General features: G+C 38.9%; 1 protein-coding gene across 2 annotated transcripts in view; it reads left to right on the top strand.

Annotated features, from left to right (window-relative positions):
* LOC126284872 (fatty acid synthase-like) overlaps positions 1-27,245 on the top strand; it is a 364,243-nt gene that overhangs the window by 240,930 nt on the left and 96,068 nt on the right. For both annotated transcript variants that reach the window (XM_049984111.1, XM_049984110.1), the window contains exons 27-28: positions 2,372-2,570; positions 22,565-22,745. In XM_049984111.1, coding sequence (XP_049840068.1) covers positions 2,372-2,570; positions 22,565-22,745 — 380 coding nt within the window. The remainder of the gene's footprint in view (positions 1-2,371; positions 2,571-22,564; positions 22,746-27,245) is intronic.

Here is a 27,245-nt window from a genome sequence, read left to right on the forward strand (position 1 = left end):
AGACTTTGTCCTTAATCTTAGTCTTTGTCCCATTACAGCATTACACAGTCCTCTGTTCCAGCAACACACCCACAGTCTTTTTACCTCTCTCCTTCTCTCCTAACTCCCATCTGCCATTTAACCTCTCGACTGCACCTTGCTGTCCTATCCTCCCTCTCTATCTCACCCCTGTATGCTCCCACAAACAAAACACTGCAAATATTGTTGTTTACAGATGACTAGGTACTAATGCCTGAAAGTGAAAATAATGTCAAATATATGCATAAAGTAAAAATTTCAGAAACTATGACAGAGAGAATGGCTGTAACTGGGAGGAGTCTTTGAAGAGTAAGTACTTTAGTCTATTTAAAGACTACAATAACAACACTCAGCATTCAATAACCACTCAAATTATCATAAAAATTATTACAAAAAGACAAGAATTATGAAGGGTTTCCAAAAATCCGCTTGGCTGTATGAAGATGCTTTATTCACAACAACTTGTTTCATAACAATGTAGATGCATCTTCAAGTTTATCTCTCAAGAATACAAGTGACATTTTTGAACTTGTAGGAATACAGAACCATAGTGGTGGCATTCAATAAAAAGCCAGGATGAGTACTCACAATGGTTATATTTCCATAACCTAGTTGGACCAATATGGAGTCCCAGCTTTTAGGAAGTTATTCTCTTTGAGAGCCAAGCCACAGTGGTGGGTTGTCATAATAAAATTCGCCACCAAAAGATGCTTTACAAAATGCACAAAGCAGGGCTGCCAAATGAGTCAGGCCTCTAAAAATGTGGAGGAAAATTAATAATTGGGATAAAATGCCTACAAATTAACTAATGCCTTGGGAATGTACCATAAGTACATAGGAAATATCATTAAAAAGAGTCCACTCTAGTATGGGATCAAAATGTCAAGAACGAAAGAAATCTAAAAAATTGCTTAGTAGACAACTCCCCATAGAAAAATATTCAGCAGATGCCAACTATATAAAACCAATGAAGTAAAACTTGCAGCTGCTCATGTGTTTATTTTGTTTTCCTCTTAGGCACCATGGCCTTTGGCCTTCCAGTTTACTGCTAGCCTCCATCGGCTGCTTACAACACATCATCCTGTAAGCAATACAGCAGAAATACGTACATTGCCCAGGATTTTAAGTTTTACTTTATTGGTTTTATACAGTTGGTGTCTACTAGATCTTGTATTGTATCATACAGGGTATTATCTAGTAAGCTATTTTTCAGATTTCTTCCATTCTTGATGTTTCGGTTCCATACTTGAGTATCATTTTTTGGATGATATTTCTTGTAATTTACCTACATATTACTTAATTTTTAGGCATTTTATCCATGTTCACAGTAGTGTCCCATTCATCATTATTTTTTCATATTTTGACAAGTATCTTTTGGGCGTACTCATTTTATTATGGCAACCCATGATTGTGATTTGACTCTTAACATGGATATCTTACCAAAAGCTGGAACTCAGTGATTATCCATCTACATTATGGAAGCATGGAGAGCTGCACCAAACCAGTCTCTGGACTGAATACCACAACAACAACAACAAGTACTCATCATTGATTTCTGTTGAATGCCAACACTATGGTTCTGTATTTCTACCATTTAAAAAATTTCACATAGTAATCTGTATTCTTGATAGATAAACCTATACTTGTATGAAACCAGTAGTTGCAGATAAAGCACCTCATTGTTCTTGAATGTTTAATTATTATAATGAAGTGTTGGTGTTGTTAGTTATAATGTGTCTCATTGTGATTGTCCTCCACAGGAAGTTGAATGCATTTAAAAAATTTGAATAGAATAAAACACATATTTTGATAGTGACCTTTTGTAGTTTGCTAACTAGACATGTAGAAGAATTTAACAAAATACAATCAATGAAATAGAATATCATTAGAAAATAAATACAATGCAGGTTCTACAATGTCACAGCAAAACAGGCCCTTCTGTACAGAAATGAATGTTTGATTCTTTGTGAAAGCTATAAAACTAGAATAAATGCACATAGATGCAATTTCATCATTTGCTACATGGCACAACTTTCAGGGAAAGAGTGAGAAGGAAAAATATTATAAATTGATGGCACTTATACGAAATGGTAGGTCTATATGATGTCCAACCATACTAATCTAAATAGCACAAGCATGTTATTATGGTGCCAGAGTAAGGGTTTCAACAAAAGTGCTCCAAGGAACAATAGATTTGGGAAGACCATATAGTCAATGCATTGCGTTGTTAGTTTAGCCAAAGTAAAGAAATACAACCAATACTACTAATAGATAATGATATGAAAATGTTGTTTCTTAAAATTTTGGAAATGAGCAGAGGTGCATAGATTTTATATATTATGTGTGTTCACAGGTGCCTGAATCTCATATTGGCAACTCTCGAGACACATCTTTTGAGGAAATGGTGATGAAGGAAACTAAGGGTCGTGGAGTTGATATTGTTCTGAACTCCCTTGCAGACGAAAAACTCCAGGCATCAGTCCGATGTCTGGCAAGGGGAGGACAGTTTCTTGAGATAGGAAAATTTGATTTGGCGAATGATAGCAAACTAGGTAAGTTTCCTCACATTTGATTTATGTCAGTAAAAAAGTGATAATATAGTACATTAATCAGTTGTTTCAATTAGCATTAAAACTGTTTTCTATTGACAGCATGTTCTTTGCATTATTAACTGCTTTTGATTATAGCTTTACAACAAAAGTTATACAAGAGTAAAATGCCGTTTTATGAACACTATAAATGTATTTGAGAGGTAGTGTAAATAAGGGTTGTTTACATGCCATACACATATCACCTGCAAGCAGGTTGAATGCCACTTCTCATTTGATTCCACGTTAATAAAAATCTGCCTATCATTTTGCTCCTTGTTCTTTTATATATTTTCTTAGGAGTCGTGTATTGAATTTTTTGAACATGATTCAACATCAAACCACCTTCCCAACCTCCTCCTGCTCTGCCAGTGACTTTGGCATCCCATAAGCACATTACTTAGTTTGGCCTAAATGTTCATCCATAATTGTTTGATGGTAACCAATAAATTATTTGTGGTTTTCATGGTCATTATAAATATTATGACTCTTCTTCAACAATTTTTTACTGCTTTGCTGTTGACAGAATATTTATATGTAGTATTTTTATTTGTGGTCATTCCCCTGTTATCTCTTTTGGGCCCATTAACACTAACAAGACCATTTAAAAAGTCTGGAAACAAAACACATGCATCATACACAAAACATAAAATACTTCTAAGAAATAGAATTAAACAGAATTGTCTGGAATATTGTTAAATAATTATGAGATACTGTGGTCAGAGGTAGTGTTTTGGTAATTCCTTGGCTTTCCCCAAGTATATTTACCTTATGGTACAATTAAAACAATATTCTTATTGTTCATGTTTGTTGAATAACTATATTTACTTTGATTGCTTTGTGGGGAAGTTAATGTGATGGGACAACAGAAAGCAAATAGTGACCTACTCTCTCTGATACGTCCTCCTTCATATTTGCTCTGTCTTGTCCTCTTAAAAGGTTGGTCCCTCTCATCCAGAAGTCTGAGTAGATGCTCATAGTTAAAGGATCCGAGGTGGTATATTAGCTTTTCAGATGCTTAAATCAACATGGCAGCTGCTCAGTTTGCTTCTGTCAGCCAATCATAGCACAAAACATGTGATAACGTGGAAACATCACGTGTCATCTTGCAAACACATAACCACTGTGGGTTGAACACACAGAAAGTATTAAACATCTCAAGTTTAGAACTAAAAACACATGAAACATAGTGATTTCAGAAAGATAATGTACACTGCATTAAAGACCTCTCCAAAACATGTCTTTTAGTTGTTGTGATACTTTGTCAGGAAATGAGATGTTGGCAGGTACATATGCCACATGTGGCTCTAGTGTTAGAGTCAGCTTTCAGTGTTATTTAGTAGCTGAACAAGAAATGGAAAGGAGAGACAACAGGTATACTTTTGACCAGAGTGTGATATAGTCCTCGCTCCTTCCCACACTGAAACTGCTGTTGTGGTGACAGACTAGGCTGTAGCATAGCCCAAAGTCTAGGTCAGCTCCGGCTAATAAATGTCACATCCTTCCCCAGTATGGAAACCACAAGCCAAGTGTGGTTTTGAATGACCTGGTATTCCTTCCTAATATTCCTGAGCCTATCCTTCTTTCCTCCTTAAGGAAGGAACTAATAGTGTTGGAAGCTATGATTAGTGTTCCACACTTAAATGTGTTATGGGCTACACAGGAATCTTGCTTGGTGAATGCAAGTACTGGCCAGTCATTGCATCAGAATATTGCTTAAAGCAGATAACCAGAAATCTTGCAAAGTCCTCATCACATACCTTCAACTTCTTAGATTGACTTCATAGCACATTTACTCCATTATGATACTTGGGCACAGTCACAAAAACACTGCAGTTTACACAGCCATAATTGAAGGTACAAAAATATTTTCCTTGTGATCTTCATGTTTTCTGTTTGGAGATGGTTTGGCACTGTGGCACAAATGTCTTTAACAAGCTGCTGGGAAACATAACCTAAGAAATTTGGAATTCTTTCACTGAAATAACTTAAAACATATCTAACAATAGAATATCCAGGATGGAATGCAACAACACCAGAGAAGGAAAGTTGTCACTCACCACACAGTGGAAATGCCGAGTCGCGACAGGCACAATAAAAAGATTCATACAATTAAAGCTTTTGGCCATTAAGGCCTTTGTCAGCAGTAGACACACACACACACACACACACACACACACACACACACATAAATGCAACTTACACACACATCTGCAATCTCAGAGAGCTGAGACCACACTGCAAACAGCAGCACCAGTAACTGGCCACAATGGGGCATCCTGGGTGGTTGGGTTTATGGACTTTAGGAAACACGTAGAAGGTGGGAGTGCGGGGAGTGATAGGGGTAAGTAGAGAGATGGACTCTGAGGAGAGGTTCTGGGATGGGCCTAAGTATTTGAGTAGTGACTGGAGATCCTGCTGGATTACTGGAATGGGATCACTGTGGCATGGTTTGTAGGTGGAAATATCTGACAGCTGATGGAGTCGTTCTGCCATGTAATCCTTGTGGTTCAAAACAATGTTGGAGGAGCCTTTGTTAGTAGGTAGGATTATAAGGTCGGGATCAATTTTTAGATGGTGGACTGTGGTTCTTTCTGCGGATGTAAGGTTAGTTTGCATGTTGAGGGATTTGGAGAATGATGTTGAAGCAAGGTTCAAGGTTAAGAAATTCTGGAATGTTAACAGGGGGTGGTTTGGAGGCACTGGCGGTGGATCACGGTTGGATAGAGGAGTGAACTGAGTTAGTCAGGGTTCAGTATTGGTCATTGGTTGAGTCTGATTGGCCGGGTTCATAGCGAAAAAGTGTTTCCACTGTAGGGACCGGAAGAAGGAGAGAGTGTCTTTAACTAGTCCAGCATGGTTGAATTCGAGAGTGGAGCAAAAGGTGAGGCCTTTGGAAAGGACTGATATTTCTGTGGGATTAAGGCTTCTGGAGGAAAGGTTCATAACTGTCTTGCGGATCTGTTTAGGTTCTGGGTTTTCGAGGATGGGGTAAATGTAGTAGGTCTGTGAGACAGGGTTTGTCAGCTATGAGGGGGCATGGAAGAGGATTGGAGATGGTTGTAGATGTGGTGGACAGTGGTTCTCCGAGGTGGAAGTGAGTAGGATGCAGAACTTTTTGAGGTGGTGTTGTGCACGTTGCTCAAGTTCCTGCAGGGCAAGGGTTTCAATGTGTGTTATGGGTTCCAGGAATTTGGGATTGTATAGCAGGAGAATTCTGCGGATGGAGAGATGGTACTGCAAGGAGTATTGGGCTTGGTTTATATGGTTTTGCAGGACTATGTTGGTGAGGGCTAAGGATTGGTGGAATCTGAACAGGTGGAGGTCATTGTGGAAGGAGGGGTGGCAACCAGAGATGGGTAATTTGATGGTAAGGCCATTAGGGGGGATTTCATGAGCCAAGCAACAACGCAAGAACAGTATGTGGGACTGGGATCTGGCTATAAATAAGGAAACTTTTCTGTATTGATGTAGATGGAAGGAGCATAAATCCATGGTGGTGCAAAAAATGTGAAAAATTACATAAGAAAGTAGTATTACATCCAAAACATTACACAAAAATACACCCAAATACGTGTGACGATAGTAGAAGACGAAAACTCACTGAAATTTGTGAGAATTCACAAGGGTCAAATTAGAAAATAACTAATCAATAATAAACAAACAAACACACAAAACTTGCAGCTCTCGCAACCAACGATCACCTCCTCAGGAAAGAGGGAAGGAGAGGGAAAGACGAAAGGATGCGGGTTTCAAGGGAGAGGGTAAGGAGTCATTCCAATCTCGGGAGCGGAAAGACTTACCTTAGGGGGAAAAAAGGATAGGTATATACTCGCGAGCGCGCACACACACACATATCCATCCATACATATACAGACACAAGCAGATGTCTGCTTGTGGTGGGAGTGGCGGACAGTCAAGTGTTGCAGTTTAGACGGAGGGTAGGAGAGAAGGTGCAGAAGGGGGAGGGGGTAAGTAGCGGAAAGGAGAGAAATAAAAGAAATTTAAAATACTGGGTGTGGCGGTGAAATGACAGCTGTGTAGTGCTGGAATGGGAACAGGGAGGGAGCTGGATTGGTGAGGACAGTGACTAATGAAGGTTGATGCCAGGAGGGTTACGGGAACATAGGATGTATTGCAGGAAAAGTTCCCACCTGCGCAATTCAGAAAAGCTGGTGTTGGTGGGAAGGATCCATACAGCACAGGCTGTGAAGCAGTCATTAAAATGAGGGATATCATGTTTGGCAATGTGTTTAGCAACAGGGTGGTCCACTTGTTTCTTGGCCACAGTTTGTCAGTGGCCATTCAAACAGAGAGACATGTTGTTGATTGTCATGCCTACATGGAATGCAGCACAGAGGTTGCAGCTTAGCTTGTAAATCACATAACTGGTTTCACAGGTAGCCCTGCCTTTGATGGGATATGTGATGTTAGTGACTGGACTGGAGTATGTGGTGGTAGGAGGATGTATGGTACCGGTCTTGCATCTAGGTCTATTACAGGAGTATGAGCCATGAGGTATGGGATTGGGGGTTGTGTAAGGATGGACGAGTATGTTGTGTAGTTTCGGTGGACAGTGCAATACCACAGTAGGAGGGGTGGGAAGCATAGTGGGCAGGACATTTCTCATTTCAGGGTATGATGAGAGGTAATCGATATCCTGGTGGAGAATGTAATTCAGTTGCTCCAGTCCCAGATGGTACTGAGTTATGAGGAGAATGCTCCTCTGTGGCCAGACTGTGGGACTTTGGGAGCTGCTGGCAGAATGGAAAGATAAGGCACAGAAAATTTGTTTTTGTACAAGGATGGGAGGATAATTACGGTCAGTGAAGGCTTCAGTGAGACCCTCGGTATATTTTGAGAGGTACTGCTCGTCACTGCAGATGTGATGACCGCAGGTGGCTAGGCTGTATGGAAGGGACTTCTTGGTATGAAATGGGTGGTAGCTGTCGAAGTGGAGGTATTGCTGGTAGTTAGTAGGTTTGATACGGACGGAGGTATTGATGTAACCATCTCTGAGGTGAAGGTTAACATCTAGGAAGGTGGATTGTTGGGTTGAGTAGGACCAGGTGAAGCAAATGGGGAGAAGTTGTTGAGGTTCTGGAGGAATGTGAATAAGGTGTCCTCACCTTCAATCCAGATAGCAAAGAAGTCATCAGTGAATCTGAACCAGGTGAGGGGTTTTGGTTTCCTCTAGATGGCCCATGAATAGGTTAGGATAGGATGGTGCCATGCAGTTGGTGGGAGTGTGGGGAGTGGTAGGGGTAAGTAGAGAGATGGACTCTGGAGAGAGGCTTGTGACTGTGTCTCCCTGAAAATAATTTAGAACACAAAATATGTTCTTAAGATTTTATTTTGTAAGTTATATAACCATTAGTAACTTTTAACATTTTTTTCTATTTCACATGCACTCATACATAAGAGATAAGCCAGTCTAATACTTTATTTTACACTCTAAATGTGAAACCAAGGAAGTTCTTCTACATCATCATCGTTCACATTATTTCCAGCACATGACTGAAAAAAGCTTTGATATGCTGCATATGCCATAAGAGACAGTACATCGTCAATCTTTTTCTGATTAATTTGTAGTGGCTTTCTGTATTTTATTGGCTTCTGAAGTCTTGTCTGTGCATTTTCGTCACAATGAAATATTTTGGACTATCAGATTTGACTACTTCTGGCCATTCATGTTTTAAGTACACTATTGGATGACCGTTTCTCGCATGAATTTCAGTGCAACCAAAATCATGATCACAAGGAAGTCTAGTATGAGCCACCACGGGAAAATAATGCTGCACAGATTCAAATCTTCTGGTGGCAACGAGAGTCCTTTCCAGGACAATAAGAGACCAATTCTTTGCCTGGCCCTTAGAGTTATCTGTGATTATATGGAGATTTTTGGCTTGATTGTTAGTTTTCTCCAAGTATTTTAATAAACAGCTCCCAACTTCATATGTACCCCATCCTCTGTCCTTCTCACTCCACAGAAACATGTATCCCTTAATTGACCCACAATCATGGATACCATAGTTATATGTCCATCTTTTTCTCTTGTAGAATACTGGGCCAACTGTTAGTTTTGGCATGGAAGTGTTTGTTGCATGTCCATTGCTATTATGAGGTGCTCTTTCACATTCTCTTTAGCTAGAGAAGTTAAAGACACGATCATATGTTGCCCGCTATCAGCCTTTCTTAGCTGCAACTCATGTTATGTTTTATTTTGTGTAATTCCTTTGGCACACAATTCTGGGTTACTTGTTGCTGTTAAAAAGGCATCTGAAATTGAACAGGTGTCACGTTTTGGTAGTTTGAAGCCTATGTTAAATTAAGACACAAAAATTGCCCTGAATTTGCATGGTTATACAGTAGGAACACCTTTTTTCTTGCAGTATTCAGAGTATTTGTCCAAAATAGGGATGAAATTGTGAGATCACATCCAAATTATACTTTGTTGGGATTCTGCTGCCTGGTATAGTGACTGTTATGTTTTGGTATAGCATTGAAGAAGTCTCTGACACCTTGCACAGCTTCATCTTGAAATTTATGTGGATAATTGCCTTGTTTGCCTGAAAGAAAAGAGCACATGAGTTGATACATTACTTCGTGTTATTATTATACTTCAACATTATTTTATTTGGTTAAAATGGAAACCTTATAGTAAAATATAATATACAAACCTCTTCCAACTTATTTTGGAACTGCGTGACCCAACTTCACTTGCTGTTGCAAATTCCTCACTCTTCTTGTGTGGTTCTGTAAGCCATGAACCCTGAGCAAAGCTTGCTTGCAAATCATGACTTCCATGCCATTTACTTCGACATTGTCTGAAAATGGCACAGCTCTAGGTGTAATTTGCTTCGTACTCTTTTTGGATAGCTGTGAAAGAAATAAATGTGAAGCAGAACAAGGTAAAGTAAATTTGTGACAATTGGTTTTAGAAGGCGCATATTGCTGACCCACGTTACATAAATGTTTGGCTTTAATTTTATTCCACTGATCAATATTATGCTTTCTTTTTCTTGAAGAGCTTTGTTTCTGGGGTTATACTTCTTTTGTTCTACTTACTTCAAGCTGTAATATGAATAGAAAAATAGTCTCAGGGTGTCTGTGAGATATAGTCACAAGCCACACAAATCATCATATGCCACTGAAATGGCATTGATAATAAAAATATTCTTACAAGTTTGTAGCCATGAAAACTATATTACTACCACAATCAGTGGTCATTAAAATTAGGCTATAAAGGTTTCTCATTAACACAAAATATGACAATCAACAGTGAGAAGAATGTTACGAGAAACAAAGTCATAAGCCACTGAACTCTGATCACCAATAAAAATTATTTTGGTATACTTACTGAAACATCTTCTGAGCTTGATGGACAAAAGACTCATCACCATCACTGTCAAAAGGATCAGAATCCTCATTTACACTACTGTTGCTGCCATATACACCTAGAATATGCAAAGTACCTTCAGATGTGGCTTGTGACTATGTTTCTCCTGTAAAAGACACTAGGTGGCAGAGTACATAACTACACTATGTCATCACCTGCCACCTGTTGGAGAAAGACGGAACTTCATCAATGAAAGATGAGGAGGGCATCATTAAGAATGTGATAGTATGAATATCTTAATTTTGAGAAAAGTGTGGCTTGTGACCATATCTCCCTGACCCCTTCAGTTATTAGGATTTCTTCCTGTTCCATTCACATATGGAGCACGGAAACAATGATTGTTTGAATGCCTTTGTGCATTCAATAATAATTATCATTTTACCCTTATGATACCTATATGAGTGATACACAGGGAGTTATAGATATTACTGAGTCATCATTGTGATACTTCTCGTATTTATCTAGTTGTTTTGATTTGCAAGTAGGCTTATGCTAAAAAGGTTTTATTAGAATTATCTGGAGTTGTTTCCAGCTTTATTTATTCTTGATGTCAGACTGAATAACCCTGCTATTAAATGTTACATCAATTTTAGGGAACTGAGGTATACACAAGAGTTGGAACTTAAATATGGCAACTATTTATTCACAACCAGTACAAAAGAGTTACATGCCTGCACCTGTTACTGCCCTTCAAAGTAGTCACCAGTATTGCGTAGTGATGTGGAAGGCCTAGTATACTATTGGCAGAGCCTGTTCTGTTGATGGTTGATGGTGCGAATGGAGCAGTCCACTGCCTGTCAAATCTCTGGAACAGTTCTGAAGTGAATGCCACAAAGTGGTTCCTTTATCTTCAGAATCAAATCAAAGTTACAAGGACTTAAGTCCGGGGATTATGCTGGATGGTACAGTATTTCCCAGTCCCATTGACAAAACAGAGCTTGCGCTGCATGCACCCACATATTGTCATGCAAAATGATGGGTGGGTTCTGCATAAAGTGTTGCCATTTATTTTGCAAAGCTGGTCGCAGGTGATGCTCCTAACATGAACAGTAATACTGTGCATTGATGGTCTGCTGTGGAAGAACATAATGTGTTAGGATAACACCATCACAGTCGTACTCAAGAAGCACCATAACTTTCACCATACTAGGGCTCTGATGCACTTTCAATTTTCGCAGCAACCCATAATGATGCATTCATTGGATTGGTGTTTCAGTTTTGGCTTGTACGATGCAGCCCATGTCTCATCCAGTGTTGTGATATGGCATAAGAAAACCTCTCCTTCCTGCTCATAGTGCTCCAAGTGCATCTGAGTGGCATTATAATGCATCCATTTCTGCATTTCCGTCACGTAATGCGAAACTCATCGCGATGAAATTTTTCTCATGCCCTGGTGTTCCTTCAGGATGCGAAGCACAATCATATGTGCTAATCCGGTTTCATCGGCGAGCTCACTATTCATATGGCACCGATCACTGTCCACTAAGGTGGCAGCAGCATGCACTTCTTCTTCAGAGATGCTAGGATGGCCTGCCCGGTGCATGTCTGCCACAGTTTACTGACCTTTGTTGAAGGCTTTTAGCCAATGTGGCACTGTTCTGTATGGCAATGCTGATTCCTGCATGCTTCTTGAAGACCCTGATGACACTGTCATGCTGACAACCTCTGGCACATTCAGTCTTGATCCAACTCCATTATTCCTGTTTTGAAAACGTAGTGACAACATTCCGTTAGACTGCTTGCTCACTAGTGACTGGGTTCCCCTCGATTGTACGCACGCCACTGACATGGGATGGGTGAGTCCATTTGCTCTGAGATAAGGTAGGTATGTCAACAACATGTGCTATCAGCGACAATAGTAGGTTCTATTTCATAGTGTCTACACAGCAATGTTGCCGCTATTTAAGTTCCAACCTACGTATTATTGATAATTATTTCTTTCCTTCAGCATAGATCTTCTTTGCTTTTTTAAATTAATGTTGTAGCTGTATATTGACTTTGTGTTCTTTAATGTTCATACTCCCTTGTTCTCTTATAATATTGGCTGTTTATTCTCCTCATTCCATTTGAATTGTTTATACTGCATGTACATTTTATTTAGCTACTGTCCCTTCCCAATCCAACTTAATTGAATAATTTCCAGTATTTTGTCAGTTATTGAACTTTTAATTACTTCTTGTACACATCTTTTTGCATCTATTTCACCAGCCTTGGTTATTTTCTTCATTTACTGAAGCATCATCAACACTTTTAACTATCCCTTTTGTCACAAGAATCTATAATTGATCTCATCCTTTGTTTATTTTTAATTTCTTAGAATAGTGTCTCATTCCCCTTAATCTTGTGGACTTTATTTAACTTTCTGTCAGAGCCAGGTTTCTTCATTGACTAAACAAGGTAAACTGTAGGAAATAATTTGCACTCCAGCACCTACTATTGATACCCATCCAAATAGCCATGCACATTAAGGATTTGATCTTAGGTACAGGAAGTTAATTGGAGGCTTCACTCTGGTTGCTACTGTCAGTAACCCTAAATGTTGTGAAGCCAATGCTTGGCAGTGGGGAGACTCAATTGATGCACTTTGGTTTTTGCTTTCTGCTTGTAGCATAGTTGCGTCCATAGATTTGTTCTTAAGGAGCTTGGATCTTCCACTGTGAGTGAAACTAAGCAGTTTGAATGTTCAGGAAGGCAAATACCTCAACAAAACTTGAGGCAACATGCCCCTAAGGGACATACAGGGGAGCTGAACATTGTGCACCTCTTCTAGGAAATCAAAATACTTACACATTGCAGGGTCATTTCTGCAGCAAAAATTTCAGTTATGAGAAGAACTTGAGACACCATCAACAAGGTTTCATGATGAGGATGTTGGTGGAAACATATCACTGAGCTGCTGCCTGTATAATGACAAAGAGCCTATAGAAAAAACTTTGTCAGAACATTTAGCACTGGCATGTGAAATATGGCTTAGGCATGAAGAACTGAATTTCATTTCCTTTGATGATTTTTAGTTTTGGAAGCATGGAAAAGAGAAGTCAACACATCCATTGTATGTCAAGAACAGTTGGTCTAAAGTTGCTGCTGACATTTCCATAAGACATTATTATTTATGTCAATGTTCAAGCTATTTTACCTCTAAAGTTAAAGGTGCCAGACATTTAAAGCTGCAAAGCACCAGTAAAATCTCAGGAATGTGTCCAACAAGGATGAAAGTGCATCAAGCTTAAGGTGGGACATGTGAAATTTATCTCATCGCATGTTGAACATTAAAGTGGATATTAGTTACTTTGCATTTATCAGAAAGAGAGTATAGATGCACATATCACAAATAACATTCAGTAACAAGTTTTTCTGGACAAAATTCAGTGTCAGTCTATGATTCAAAACTGGAAGGAATACACCTGTTAATAAAACAAGATTTGTACAACATTGAACACAGTTATAATCTGTGCTCTACTTCCATCACATACCGGAATGATGAGACCAGTGCTGAGGTGTGTGTATTGATGGAATGCAAGGACATAATAACTATGGTTTTGAGGTCATGTTATTACTAGTATTAGATGATATGAGACAAGGATTCCCATGTGCCTTTCTGATTTCCAACAGGAGTGACAGTCAAGTGTTGAATTTTCCTTTTGCAAACATCATAGCATTGTTATACAATTTTTGTACAAACAGTAGGAATTTACAATCTACAAGAAGCCACTTACAGGTGATACACTTGGCAAAATATGGTACAGTAGTTCATAATGCAACATGCAGTTGTTACATAATATAGGAATTTGAATTTACAGCATGTTTTTACAAAAATAAAATATATCACAATCACCTCAGAATAGTACATAGTATAGATAGAAGAGTTAGTCCTACATTTAAGTATAGCTACATTTTAATATCACTATTCATTCAGTGAGCATAAACATTTCAGAGGTAAGAAATGATTTTAATTCCCTTTTGAATACTTTACTTCTGTGGCATTTATAGCACTTGGCAGTTTGTTAAAACATATCTGGCCATTAATCCAAGGACTATGATCTGTTGTCTTTAGTTTAGTTCTGTTCCTGAAAAATCAATCTTTTTGTCTTGTATTATGGGTATGCACATCAGAGCACTTAGTTTTATTATTTTTATGGTCCACAAAGAATGTTATTAATTTGAATATATACAAGGAATATAATGTTAGATATTTATGTTGTACAAAGGTTTCCCTACATGAATCTCTGTAATCTAGTTGATGCATGGTCCTGATTGTTCTTTTCTGCGGTGTTATGATTTTGCTCATGTGTCTGTCGGCAGCACAACACCATACCTCTATTCAACAATTAATACATGCAAGTATTGTCCCATAATAAGCAGTTTTCAATGTTTCTTCAGATACTAATTTTGATAATTTGCTAATTAAGTGCAGCGAACTGCTGATTTTATTGCATACAAAATTGATATGGTCTACCCATATAAGATTTTCGTCTAGTTATATCACCAAAATTTTACATTTGTCAGTGTCTACTTTTTTGATGCCACTTATATTATCAATATCATTATCATTAGTTTGTTTGCACAAGAACAAAAGTGAGGTATCTTCTGCATGACTTAATAATTGGGAGTACAGAGGTGCCTCTGAAGCATTAATGTAGACCAGGAAATGGAAAGGGCCCAATACAGAGCCCTGAGGTACACCTTGTTTTACTGTTTTATAGCTGGATTGGAAATGTTTGACCTGATCATTAATTCACTAATTCATAGTTGTTTCACATTTTTATCTTACACTACAAAAGTTTACATGTCTTTTGTGCCTCTGTGATGCATTTTCTCCATTAAAAACTCAGCTAATATGTATTTCATGACATTGTGGCAACTATTGGTAGTGTTCTGAGTGAAGTTACCAGTTGCCCTCTTGTCACTAAGACTGAGTCACTAAAGTGACTGCTCCAAGACATGGGAAGGTGTACTGATACTGGTGTCTGAATCAGCTTCGCAGATTAATTATGTGGGCAGGGGTGCCGACTAGTGTGGAAGTGGATTTTAGTTGCTTTTGCATATCTACTTAGGTAAATAATGAACTGATTACCAAGTTTTACCTTAGTTACATGATGCAAAAGCACTTGACACAGACAGAAGGGGCACATGGATCTCCTCTTGGATGAGATGAGGGGTCAGGGAAGAGGAGCAGTCAGTAGTTTTAAAATGCCTTTGGGAGTGGTAACCTAATTGTAACAATAGCCTATATACTAATATGATTCCCCTCAAAGATGGAGAAATACTACACCAATCATGCACTGGCCCTGATTGGATATAGGGCACTGGAATGGATGAATGGATGGGTATTTAATTACTGAATATTTTTCAAACGATGACATGATATTCTCATTTGTAGATGATAATTCATTGGTAGTGATCAGTGAAGAGTGTATGCTATAACTAATTGAAACCCAACACAAGTCTCCAAAATCCATTCTTCTGTTTGTTTCATTACAGTTGTTGTGTTGTGTGTTTTCCATATCCTATTGGCATCAGCTTTTCATCTTCTTACCTAAATGTTGTAATTGCCTGAATTTCATCATCTATTTTTTGTCAAAGTTTTGAAAAAAGTGTCCTTGTGTTGTTTATAATAACTCAGTTTCCTGTTCATAATATTCATAATGATTTCCATCATTAGTGAACTAGGTGCCAATTATTCTTAAATTCCTTAGTAGAAATCATTTCCTCTTTCCATTTTACTGTTGTGATCACACTACGTTCACATCTATCTTCATTTATAACATTCTATATTTCAACATTTAAAAGTTACCTTGATTCATTCTTCTCCTCACATTGCCCACTCAGAGATCATGCAGAGTGAATTGTTGACCTCTGGCAACTCTGCCCACCCCCCCACAACCCACCACCTCACTCCCGCCCATCCCAAAGAAGAGTGTATTTGCAATTGGTAAATTTGGTGTTTTCTGTAATGAAGTGGTTTCTATAGTGTTCTGCAACTTCATGCTGTTGAACATTTTCTGGAATGATGCAACTTCAGGGATGGTTTCACATCTTTGCCTGCTTATCCAATACCTGACTATAAGGCATGATGACTGATACTATCTTGTTCCACACTGTGTTTTGGAAGCAACAAGTATAAGTGTCACAAGTGTGTGATCCATTCTGCTCAATTCTCGAATGTAAATTCATGAGACAGAATAATATTCACATGTATGTATTTTACTCCTATTCTGTTTGTAGGACTGTTTTTAATGAATCTGAAGGCTGCAGAATTTGACCACAGGTACATTGTCTTTGCATACCACTGTCATCTTACTAGGTGTATGATTCTGATCATTATTTTTTTAAGAGAGATAGAATCAACTTTCACCCATAGGCAGACTTTGATTTTCATAGAATACTAAGATAATGCAGTCTACACTTTTGAAATCTATCCTAAAACAGTGTCATGTGGTTGGGGCTCATAGCAAAGATGATGAACAGGGCATGTTGAATGTATACAGAGAAGGGCAGAACAAATTGTCATATATTTGTCTGACTCATGTGAGAGTGTCACAGAGATGCTGTAGAAATGGAACTGGCAGGCACTTGACGATAGATTGTAGCTACCCTGAGAAAGCCTACTTACAAAGTTTGAATACTCAAATTTAAATGATAAATCTATTAATATATTACTGTCCCCTATATATTACTCCTGAGGGGATCATGAGGACAAGGTCAGACTGATTGCAGTATGGACAGAGATCTTGAAACACTCGTTCCTTCCATGCTCCATAAATGAACGGAACAGAAAGAAGCCCTGATAACTTGTACAATGGGAAATACTTAACATTGGTTTGTAGGGTGTGGCTTTAGTATAGGTGTAGATGTTAAACCAGTTGATAGTTACTGTTCCCTTTTTTTATTCTTTTAGTCACCACATGCACAATTCAATGTAGCTTTCTGGTTAATGCCGAGGACACATTAAATTATACTGAAATGCACTACATTTGAGAGCAGAGTGCCCATGACTTTCTTACTGAAACAAAAATTGTCATGCTGCTGTGAATCAGAACGTCATGGTGCAATGGAAATTCCAAATTTTCTGTATGCTCACCATGAATACCTGCACCCACTGTAGTAATGTAGAACTAATTTAACACCAGAATTTATCTGTTTACTGAGGTCAGCATTTGTAAAAGTGTCTGATTCAAATCATAATGACGAAAAAATGAAATAAATAAATAATAAAGAAATTCATTATTTATTTACAGAAACATAAATTTAGGTTTCTTTGTCTGTTATATTTAGCCTTGGAGATTTGGTAGGAGTTCGGCAATGTCTTGGTACTTGAAATGGCTTAACTTTTAACAAATTGGGAAACTCTAAGCTTGTAATAAATTGTTTGTCCTAGGTTGGCATTTAGAAGCTCTGAAGAATTGGCCCATTTAAACAATAGTCTTGGTGTTACAAAATTTGTAATTTGAAGTAATTGAACTTCCCAAAAGAAAACCAATGACAAAATCAACACAAAAGAATAAAACGACTCTTAGATGTCTAATTATGAGTGCATATTAAATCAAGTTTACACTTGAGAAATAAATAAGGTTTTAAGTATTTATTAACTCTTTTTCATCACAGACATGAAATGATCTTATATTTATGCATCTAAAATTATTTTAATGAAAGGTTAATTCATTGACCATGTATAAAGACAGTACAGATTGCACAGAACTCCTAGCTTAAATTATCTATATCTATTTCTACACTCTGCAAACCACCATCAAGTGCATGGCAGAGGGTACAATCCATTGTACATGTTATTAGGGTTTCTTCCTGTTCCATTCATATATGGAGCATGGGAATGATCAATTGAATGGCTCTGTGTGTGCTACTGTTCCCAGTATTCCAGTAATTCCCAGTATAAAAAATATGAACTTAATCACTTCTTCTTGGTTCTCATAATTCAGTCTCTAACCTCAATCACCAACATCTCACAGAATGGCCTTGATCATAACACAAGACCTTTGGAAAAACAGCTCTGGGATGAGGATTAAATATAGTGGAGTGAAGTTAATATTCCTCCTGGACATATAAAATAATTATCATTGTTATTTGCAAATGGGGATTTTCGTCTTACAAAACAATACAAGTTTTATATATTATTTTCTTGTTTATTGTTAATTTTTAGACAAAGACACATTTGGAATATACATTTATTATACAGTAATTCCCTCACAGGGCAATTCATGGGGAAGATGATTCTACCTGGTAGCTGTTAGGCATCTCTTACATCACATATAAAGATTGCAGCACAGGGAAGTGTTTCTTCTGTACTGAATATGTACTGAGAAAAGAGAAAGCAAACTTTTGGTATTTTTTCGTATCAGCTATTGTAACTGTTGTAAAATGTAGTGATATTGCAAAAAGGAATAAAAAACATTGCTATTGGTACCCATTCAGTATTCTCTAGCACATGAAACAACAATGAAATGATAACATAATAAACCATTATACTAAAAATAAAATTGTAAAACCATCGTGTCTGTCTGTTTGAACATATTAATCTGCCAAACTACTAGATGAATTTTCATGGAGTTCTTGCAAGTAATTAGAGAGTAGCATGGGGCAATTATAGCCTTTATTTCATCAAATTGGATCACAAGGAAAAAAAAGATATTGTAAATGTATAGTTATACATGCTACTAGATGCACCTACAATATTATAGTACTGTACAACACATAGTTCATGAAACTTGATTTCATATACATTGAGGTGCATTAAAAACTACCTTTTAATTAAAATGGAGTGAAAATTACCCTACATATACATCTACACCTATGCTGTGCAAATCACTTGAGGTGCATGGAAGAGGGTACAACCCATTGTACCAGTTATTTGAGTTTCTTCCCATTTCATTCATATGAGGAGCACAGGAATAATGATTGTCTGAATGCCTCTGTGCATGCAGTAATTATCTTCATGCTCCCTGTATGAGTGATAGCCAGTTGCAGTATATTCCTAGTGTAATTTTTTAAAGCCGTTTCTTGAAACTTTGTTAACAGATTTTGTCAGTGTATTTATTTATTTATTTATTTATCCATCTGTAGACAATAAATATTGTATGGATGTTGTCCAAAAGTACAAGTAAACCTATGGCAAACAATCTGTGCTAAAATAACATACAAAATTTCACATAAAGTACTACAAAGAATAATACATACAAAATTGTACAAACAAATGTACAAAAAATAGTACTTGGTCATACAAAACGCAGTAATACAACTTAATATCTGCATAGTCTGTTTGCCATAAGGCTTTACTTTTGTCTTCACTAAACAGGAAGTCCTTGTATTCAATACAATAAGTCAGTAAAGATTTTACCACACTCAACATCTGCCCATCAGATTTAAAAAATTAACAGAAACTTAGGAGATGAAAGACAGTGTTTTCAGTTTTGCTTTGATATAAACATTATCAGAATCATTTATTGGCCTAAACAGTCATTTACCAAGTAAAAACACTGTTCAAGTACAAATTCTTTAAATTTTACTTTAAATCTGTTTCATCTTCTAACTTTCTGATGTTGCCTGGCAGCATGTTGTAGAGTTTTGTACCCATATGGCTCACATGCCTTTGTGTGTGTGTTCTTTTTGTTCACTGAGTATGGAGTGCTGTGCTGTTTTGGGCATTGTAGTTACGCAAGTCAGTATTTGTCTGAAAATCTGCAAGGTGGGGCCTAACATACAACCATCGGTTGCGAAAGCTAGCAATTCTGTGTGTGTGTTTGTGTGTTTTGTTCATGTGCCTGTCTGCCGGCACTTTCCCACTTGGTAAGTCTTGGAATCTTTGTTTTTATATATATATATTCATCATTCTTCCGGCTGACAAGGGTTCCACGACTGTGGTACTTGATCGTCGGGAGTATGTGGCTGAGGGACTGCGTCAGCTTTCAGACAACTCTACGTACAAAGTTTGCCGAAGTAATCCCATTCCTGATGTCCAGGCGGAGCTTCAAGGAATCCTCAGAACCTTAGGCCCCCTACAAAACCTTTCACCTGACTCCATCAAACTCCTCACCCCACCGTCACCTCGCACTCCTACCTTCTACCTACTTCCTAAAATTCACAAACCCAAACATCCTGGCCGCCCCATTGTAGCTGGTTACCAAGCCCCCACAGAACGTATCTCTGCCTACGTAGATCAACACCTTCAACCCATTACATGCAGTCTCCCATCCTTCATCAAAGACACCAACCACTTTCTCGAACGCCTGGAATCCGTACCCAGTCTGTTACCCCCAGAAACCACCCTGGTAACCATTGATGCCACTTCCCTATACACAAATATCCCGCACGTCCAGGGCCTCGCTGCAATGGAGCACTTCCTTTCACGCCGATCACCTGCCACCCTACCTAAAACCTCTTTCCTCGTCACCTTAGCCAGCTTCATCCTGACCCACAACTTCTTCACTTTTGAAGGCCAGACATACCAACAATTAAAGGGAACAGCCATGGGTACCAGGATGGCCCCCTCGTATGCCAACCTATTTATGGGTCGCTTAGAGGAAGCCTTCTTGGTTACCCAAGCCTGCCAACCCAAAGTTTGGTACAGATTTATTGATGACATCTTCATGATCTGGACTCACAGTGAAGAACAACTCCAGAATTTCCTCTCCAACCTCAACTCCTTTGGTTCCATCAGATTCACCTGGTCCTACTCCAAATCCCATGCCACTTTCCTAGATGTTGACCTCCATCTGTCCAATGGCCAGCTGCACACATCCGTCCACATCAAACCCACCAACAAGCAACAGTACCTCCATTATGACAGCTGCCACCCATTCCATATCAAACGGTCCCTTCCCTACAGCCTAGGCCTTCGTGGCAAACGAATCTGCTCCAGTCCTGAATCCCTCGACCATTACACCAACAACCTGAAAACAGCTTTCGCATCCCGCAACTACCCTCCCAACCTGGTACAGAAGCAGATAACCAGAGCCACTTCCTCATCCCCTCAAACCCAGAACCTCTCACAGAAGAACCCCAAAAGTGCCCCACTTGTAACAGAATACTTCCCGGGACTGGATCAGACCTTGAATGTGGCTCTCCAGCAGGGATACGACTTCCTAAAATCCTGCCCCGAAATGAGATCCATCCTTCATGAAATCCTCCCCACTCCACCAAGAGTGTCTTTCCGCCGTCCACCTAACCTTCGTAACCTCTTGGTTCATCCCTATGAAATCCCCAAACCACCTCCCCTACCCTCTGGCTCCTACCCTTGCAACCGCCCCCGGTGTAAAACCTGTCCTATGCACCCTCCCACCACCACCTACTCCAGTCCTGTAACCCGGAAGGTGTACACAATCAAAGGGAGAGCCACATGTGAAAGCACCCATGTGATCTACCAACTGACCTGCCTGCACTGTGATGCTTTCTATGTGGGAATGACCAGCAACAAACTGTCCATTCGCATGAATGGACACAGGCAGACAGTGTTTGTTGGTAATGAGGATCACCCTGTGGCTAAACATGCCTTGATGCACGGCCAGCACATCTTGGCACAGTGTTACACCGTCCGAGTTATCTGGATACTTCCCACCAACACCAACCTATCCGAACTCCGGAGATGGGAACTCGCCCTTCAGTATATCCTCTCTTCTCGATATCCGCCAGGCCTCAACCTCCGCTAATTTCAAGTTGCCGCCGCTCATACCTCACCTGTCTTTCAACAACTTCTTTGCCTCTGTACTTCCGCCTCGACTGACATCTCTGCCCTTAACTCTTTGCCTTTAAATATGTCTGCTTGTGTCTGTGTATGTGCGGATGGATATGTGTGTGTGTGTGTGAGTGTACACCTGTCCTTTTTTTTCCCCTAAGGGAAGTCTTTCCGCTCCCGGGATTGGAATGACTCCTTACCCTCTCCCTTAAAACCCACACCCTTTCATTTTTCCCTCTCCTTCCTTCCTTCCTGACGAAGCAACTGCCAGTTGCGAAAGCTCGTAATTTTGTGTGTGTGTTTGTGTGTTTTGTTCATGTGCCTGTCTGCCGGCGCTTTCCCGCTTGGTAAGTCTTGGAATCTTTATTTTTAATATATATATATATATATATATATATATAATTTATTCTTTATCTTTCAAAATTTCCATTCCATTTCATCAATTAGAAAGTTATGAAAGTTGAAGAATTTATAAGAGGTACAGTTATTGGAAGTGTAAAAGTTGTGTAAAACCATTCCATTTTATCTTGTTTTCCCTTGAGTAACTTCTTTTTGCCCCTAACCTCTGTTCATGTCACACTTCCTGTTTCTTATTTCCTTGCAACCCGTCCACAATTGTGGAGAAATGTTTTAGAGGTTGCTCTGTTTCCCTTTTCATACACAGTAAGGAAATGTTTCTCTTTCTTCTCACATGTTTGCAATCATATTATTCTGCATCTCAAGTTGTGACAAATGTATTTTTTGCCAAAGATTTTTTTTGTCACTTTGGCAATAAAATATAACGAAGTTCTGATTTAATGCTACTCAGAATCTATACCTACAGTTAAATTTGTTATGAATACCATTTTAAAACAATCATTTTATGTTGTTTTACAGCTATGGACTTTTTATCCCGTGATATCAGTTTCCATGGTGTAATGTTGGATGCATTGTCTGAAAATATGGTCGATGATCTTATAGCTCTTGGTAAAGATTTTCAAAATGCTATTACTGAAGGCTCTGTGAAACCACTCATTAAAACTATTTTTAAGGTGGATGAAGTTGAGCAAGCATATAGGTATGTACCTAACAGATATTTTGATGTATTTTGTATAATATTGTGTAAAACATCATGTCCATACTTGTGCTATAAATTATAGTTTTGTCAGCTATCAATGATGATTTCAAAAATGTATGTTTCTGTCTCTCTGTGTATTCTGCAAGTATTCAACTCTTGAGTTTCACACATTCTTAGTACTAGAATACACTTCCCCTATTACTAAATTTTAAACTTATCCTGAACATACTGTATGTCGCCTCCCTATTTTCTTTATGAATAATTAATTGGCCTAGTTTTATTTGGTGCACTACAGGGTCATGTTGATGAGCAGCTCTTTATCTAAGGTGGCAAATGCTGCACAAAACTGAGTCAAAGCTGACATTGTGGCTGTTATTGTGACACTCATGGCCATGACCATATGTTGTTGCTCCTTCTTTACTGATGCACATGTTGTAGCATTTGCTCTGCCAAAATTCATCCTGCTCTTGTGTCTGTTTGCTAATTAAAAAAAAAAAAGTTTAGACCAGGGCCTAATATTTTATTTTGATAGGTCAAAATTTTCATCGGAAGCACCTCTAGCTGCTTGTCTGGCTGATGCAACTTTGGCTGCATAACTTTTAACTTGGTCTCTCCTATAACAGTGGCCGATGGGTGAAATGTTGGCCCAGTTGCATTACATCCTGTTCTGCTAACCATTTATACACTGCCATGTAGTTCTAAACGCTTAGCCTTTGACAAGTGACAGCTTGGAAACAGGGAGCTGCAATCATTCATTTCTACCCCCTTTGGAAAGGTCTTCCATCCAGTAGACATGGAAAGAAACATTTAAATATTAACATACACTGAACACAAAACTGCAATGCTACACCCACACACACAAAATGAAAAATAAATAAATATATTTCCCCAAACCTTCCCCTAACAAATTCTGCAATATAACCACACAGTAGCTTCCTGACACACAATAGCATATTGTAAATTATATTGCAATACAATCTAAGCCCTTAATTGTACACAACATAATACTCAATATTAAATATCCTTTCCTATTTCCTTGACATCAACTCGTATGTTATTACATGCACCGTTTGTGCATGGGTTTTGCTCTCATCCTTCTTCCTACTGCCACTCACTTTCTCCGTAGTTGATGGTGATATGCCAATGCATCTGGAGTGCCTTGAAATGATCATATGCATTCAGTGTGAACTGTTTTTACATGAATTGGTAATTGAAGTTTGATGTTAACAAGTGATGTTATTTCAGTTACCTGATATGGTCCCTGCTAACAAATGTTCGGGCTTACTATTCAGGATATAAGAACTCCTTAACACTACCCACCGTCTTGTACCCTGTTGTGTTAATTTTCCCATGTGGTTTCCTACCTGCACTTTACGTTTCAGGGCTTTAGTGTTTGGAACATGCCTCCCTACCTTTCCCAACATTTTGGCAAAATGCTTAATATACACCTGACCATGTCAAATGGTGAAGGCATCTTCCTTCCAGTGGTCCTTCAGATTATATGCTGCCACAACAAATGATAAGTCCATACACCAGTCATTACGACGTGAGTGCATGTAGTGATCCGACATCCTACCAGTAGTATAAAGCATATATTTCATTTTACCATTAGTCTGTGGGCACCACGGACTTTCTTAATTCCTCACCCGTAACAAATGACATATTAGTTCTATCAAAAACAACATAAAATTCGTCCCTTGGTCAATTATTATCGTTTCTGGCCACAAAATTTTAGCAAACAGCTGTTGACCAATGTTTTTGCCACTATTGCTGCTTATTAATTAGGGATAGTGATCAGTTCTTTGTACTGAGAAAAGTGATCAAAAATAGTCAACATAAAACAGTTCCACATGGAAGTCTGGTTACATGGTCCAAGGATATACATCCCAGTCATTAGAGTAGATTTAGTCACTTCTGGCAACCGTTTCAGTGTTTGAAATGTTCGCTTCAATTTCTTACATACTAGCCCACACCTTCTTAACACTCATTGACCAGTAGCATACCTTTCCTTTCCAGTTTCTTGTTCCACAGCGTTCATGGCCAGACAGCATATGACCATGTACTTCCTTCAGATCTTCTTCCTTCAGCTTTGCTGGCACTACTATGTGTGACGTCAGTCTTATCATCTTACATAAAAGGCCATAACATACAATGAACTGAGGCTGTTCTGCATACAACTTGCAGTTGTCATCATGAAAATACATGAAACCATTGAACAAACTGTATCTTTCCTTTCCTGTTGTGGAGTTGTTCCTCTCCACACTATTCGACTGCTGAGCAGCATATGATGAAAGATATTCTCCGCCATTTACTACCTGATTCAAAACACACCCCAGTTTCTGATTTGAAGTACCTCATCGTCTAGAAAAAATTAACACTGGACTTGATGTTAATGCTATCATCAATTCCTTGAATCTGTCCTGGCACTCCTTTGCCCTCATGAACTTCATGCCTTTCTTTAATAGCTGTGTAAGTGGCCTCATCATCTCTGCAAACCCTTATACAAATATCTACACTACTGGCAATTAAAATTGCTACACCAAGAAGAAATGTGGATGATAAATGGGTATTCATTGGACAAATATATTATACTAGAACTGAGATGTGACTACATTTTCATGCAGCTTGGGTGCATAGATCCTGAGAAATCAGTACCTAGAACAACCAGCTCTGGCCGTAATAACGGCCTTGATACGCCTGGGCATTGAGTCAAACAGAGCTTGGATGGCATGTGCAGGTACAGCTGCCCATGCAGCTTCAACACAATACCACAGTTCATAAAGAGTAGTGACTGGTGTATTGTGATGATCCAATTGCTCGGCCACCATTGACCAGATGTTTTCAGTTGGTGAGAGATCTGGAGAATGTGCTGGCCAGGGCAGCAGTCGAACATTTTCTGTATCCAGAAAGGCCCGTACAGGACGTGCAACATGCGGTTGTGCATTATCCTGCTGAAATGTAGGGTTTTGCAGGGATCAAATGAAGGGTAGAGCCACAGGTCATAACACATCTGAAATGTAACGTCCACTTTTCAAAGTGCCGTCAATGCCAACAAGAGGTGACCGAGACATGTAACCAATGGCACCCCAAACCTTCACGCTGGGTGTTATGCCAGCATAGCGATGACGAATACATGTTTTCAATGTGTGTTCACTGCGATGTCACCAAACATGGATGTGACCATCATGATGCTGTAAACAGAACCTGGACTGATCCGAAAAAAACGACGTTTTGCCATTCGTGCACCCAGATTCATCATTGAGTACACCATCGCAGGTGCTCCTGTATATGTTGCAGTGTCAAGGGTAACTGCAGCCATGGTCTCCGAACTGATAGTCCATGCTGCTGCAAATGTTGTCGAACTGTTCGCGCAGATGATTGTTGTTTTGCAAACGTCCCCATCTGTTGACTCAGGGATCGAGATGTGGCTGCACTATCCGTTACAGCCATGCGGATAAGATGCCTGTCATCTCAACTGCTAGTGATACAAGGCCGCTGGGATCCAGCACAGCGTTCCTTTTTACCCTCCTGAACCCACCGATTCCATATTCTGCTAACAGTCATTGGATCTCGACCAACGCGAGCAGCAATGTCGCAATACAATAAATCGCAATCGCGATAGGCTACAATTAAACCTTTATCAAAGTCGGAAACATGATGGTACGCATTTCTCCTCCTTACACGAGGCATCACAACAATGTTTCGTCAGACAATTCCAGTCAATGAGAAATCGGTTGGAAACTTTCCTCACGTCAGCACGTTGTAGGTGTTGCCACTGGCGCCAACCTCGTGTGGATGGTCTGTAAAGCTAATCGTTTGCATATCACAGCATCTTCTTCCTGTCCATTAAATTTCATATCTGTAGCATGTCATCTTCATGGTGTAGCAATTTTAATGGCCAGTAGTGTATAACTATTTGCCAGACTCAAGAATGATTGTAATTCTTTACTAAACCCAAGAAACAGAAAATCTTGCGGTGCCTGTACTTACCTTGGGTTGTTTTGACCACTTCAGTACCACTTACATGCCCCACGTATACAACTCCGACCAAACAAAATGACACTCCTTAGTACTTTGTGTCAAATGTGCTGCATGCAACCATTTAAAAACCCTTATAATATATGTATATGCTGCGTCATGTTACTGAGGTATAACATACATTGCTGAGGTTTCAGCCCACATTGTAACCCATCCAACAACAACTGAAATGTTTCTGGAACCTTTTTTTAAATCCAGAATGGCACTCTTTGATATTGATGATGAGTCCAAGGAAACAAGAATGCTGTCTTGATCAGTCACCAGGAAACATCTCTAATGGATGGAACTTACTCCATAGATCTGTGGGAAAGAAATACTTACATTTCATCTAGTTAAGGCATCCACTTATTATTTTTTAGAATAGAGAAATTCCCCCGCAGCCCCAAAAAGATGCATTTTGATTCAAGACAGGATAGCATTCATCATAGCAAATCAGAGAAAGGAATTGTTAATATAGCATTA

This window comes from Schistocerca gregaria, chromosome 8, assembly GCF_023897955.1.
Source record: "Schistocerca gregaria isolate iqSchGreg1 chromosome 8, iqSchGreg1.2, whole genome shotgun sequence".
Taxonomy (NCBI): Eukaryota; Metazoa; Arthropoda; class Insecta; order Orthoptera; family Acrididae; genus Schistocerca; species Schistocerca gregaria.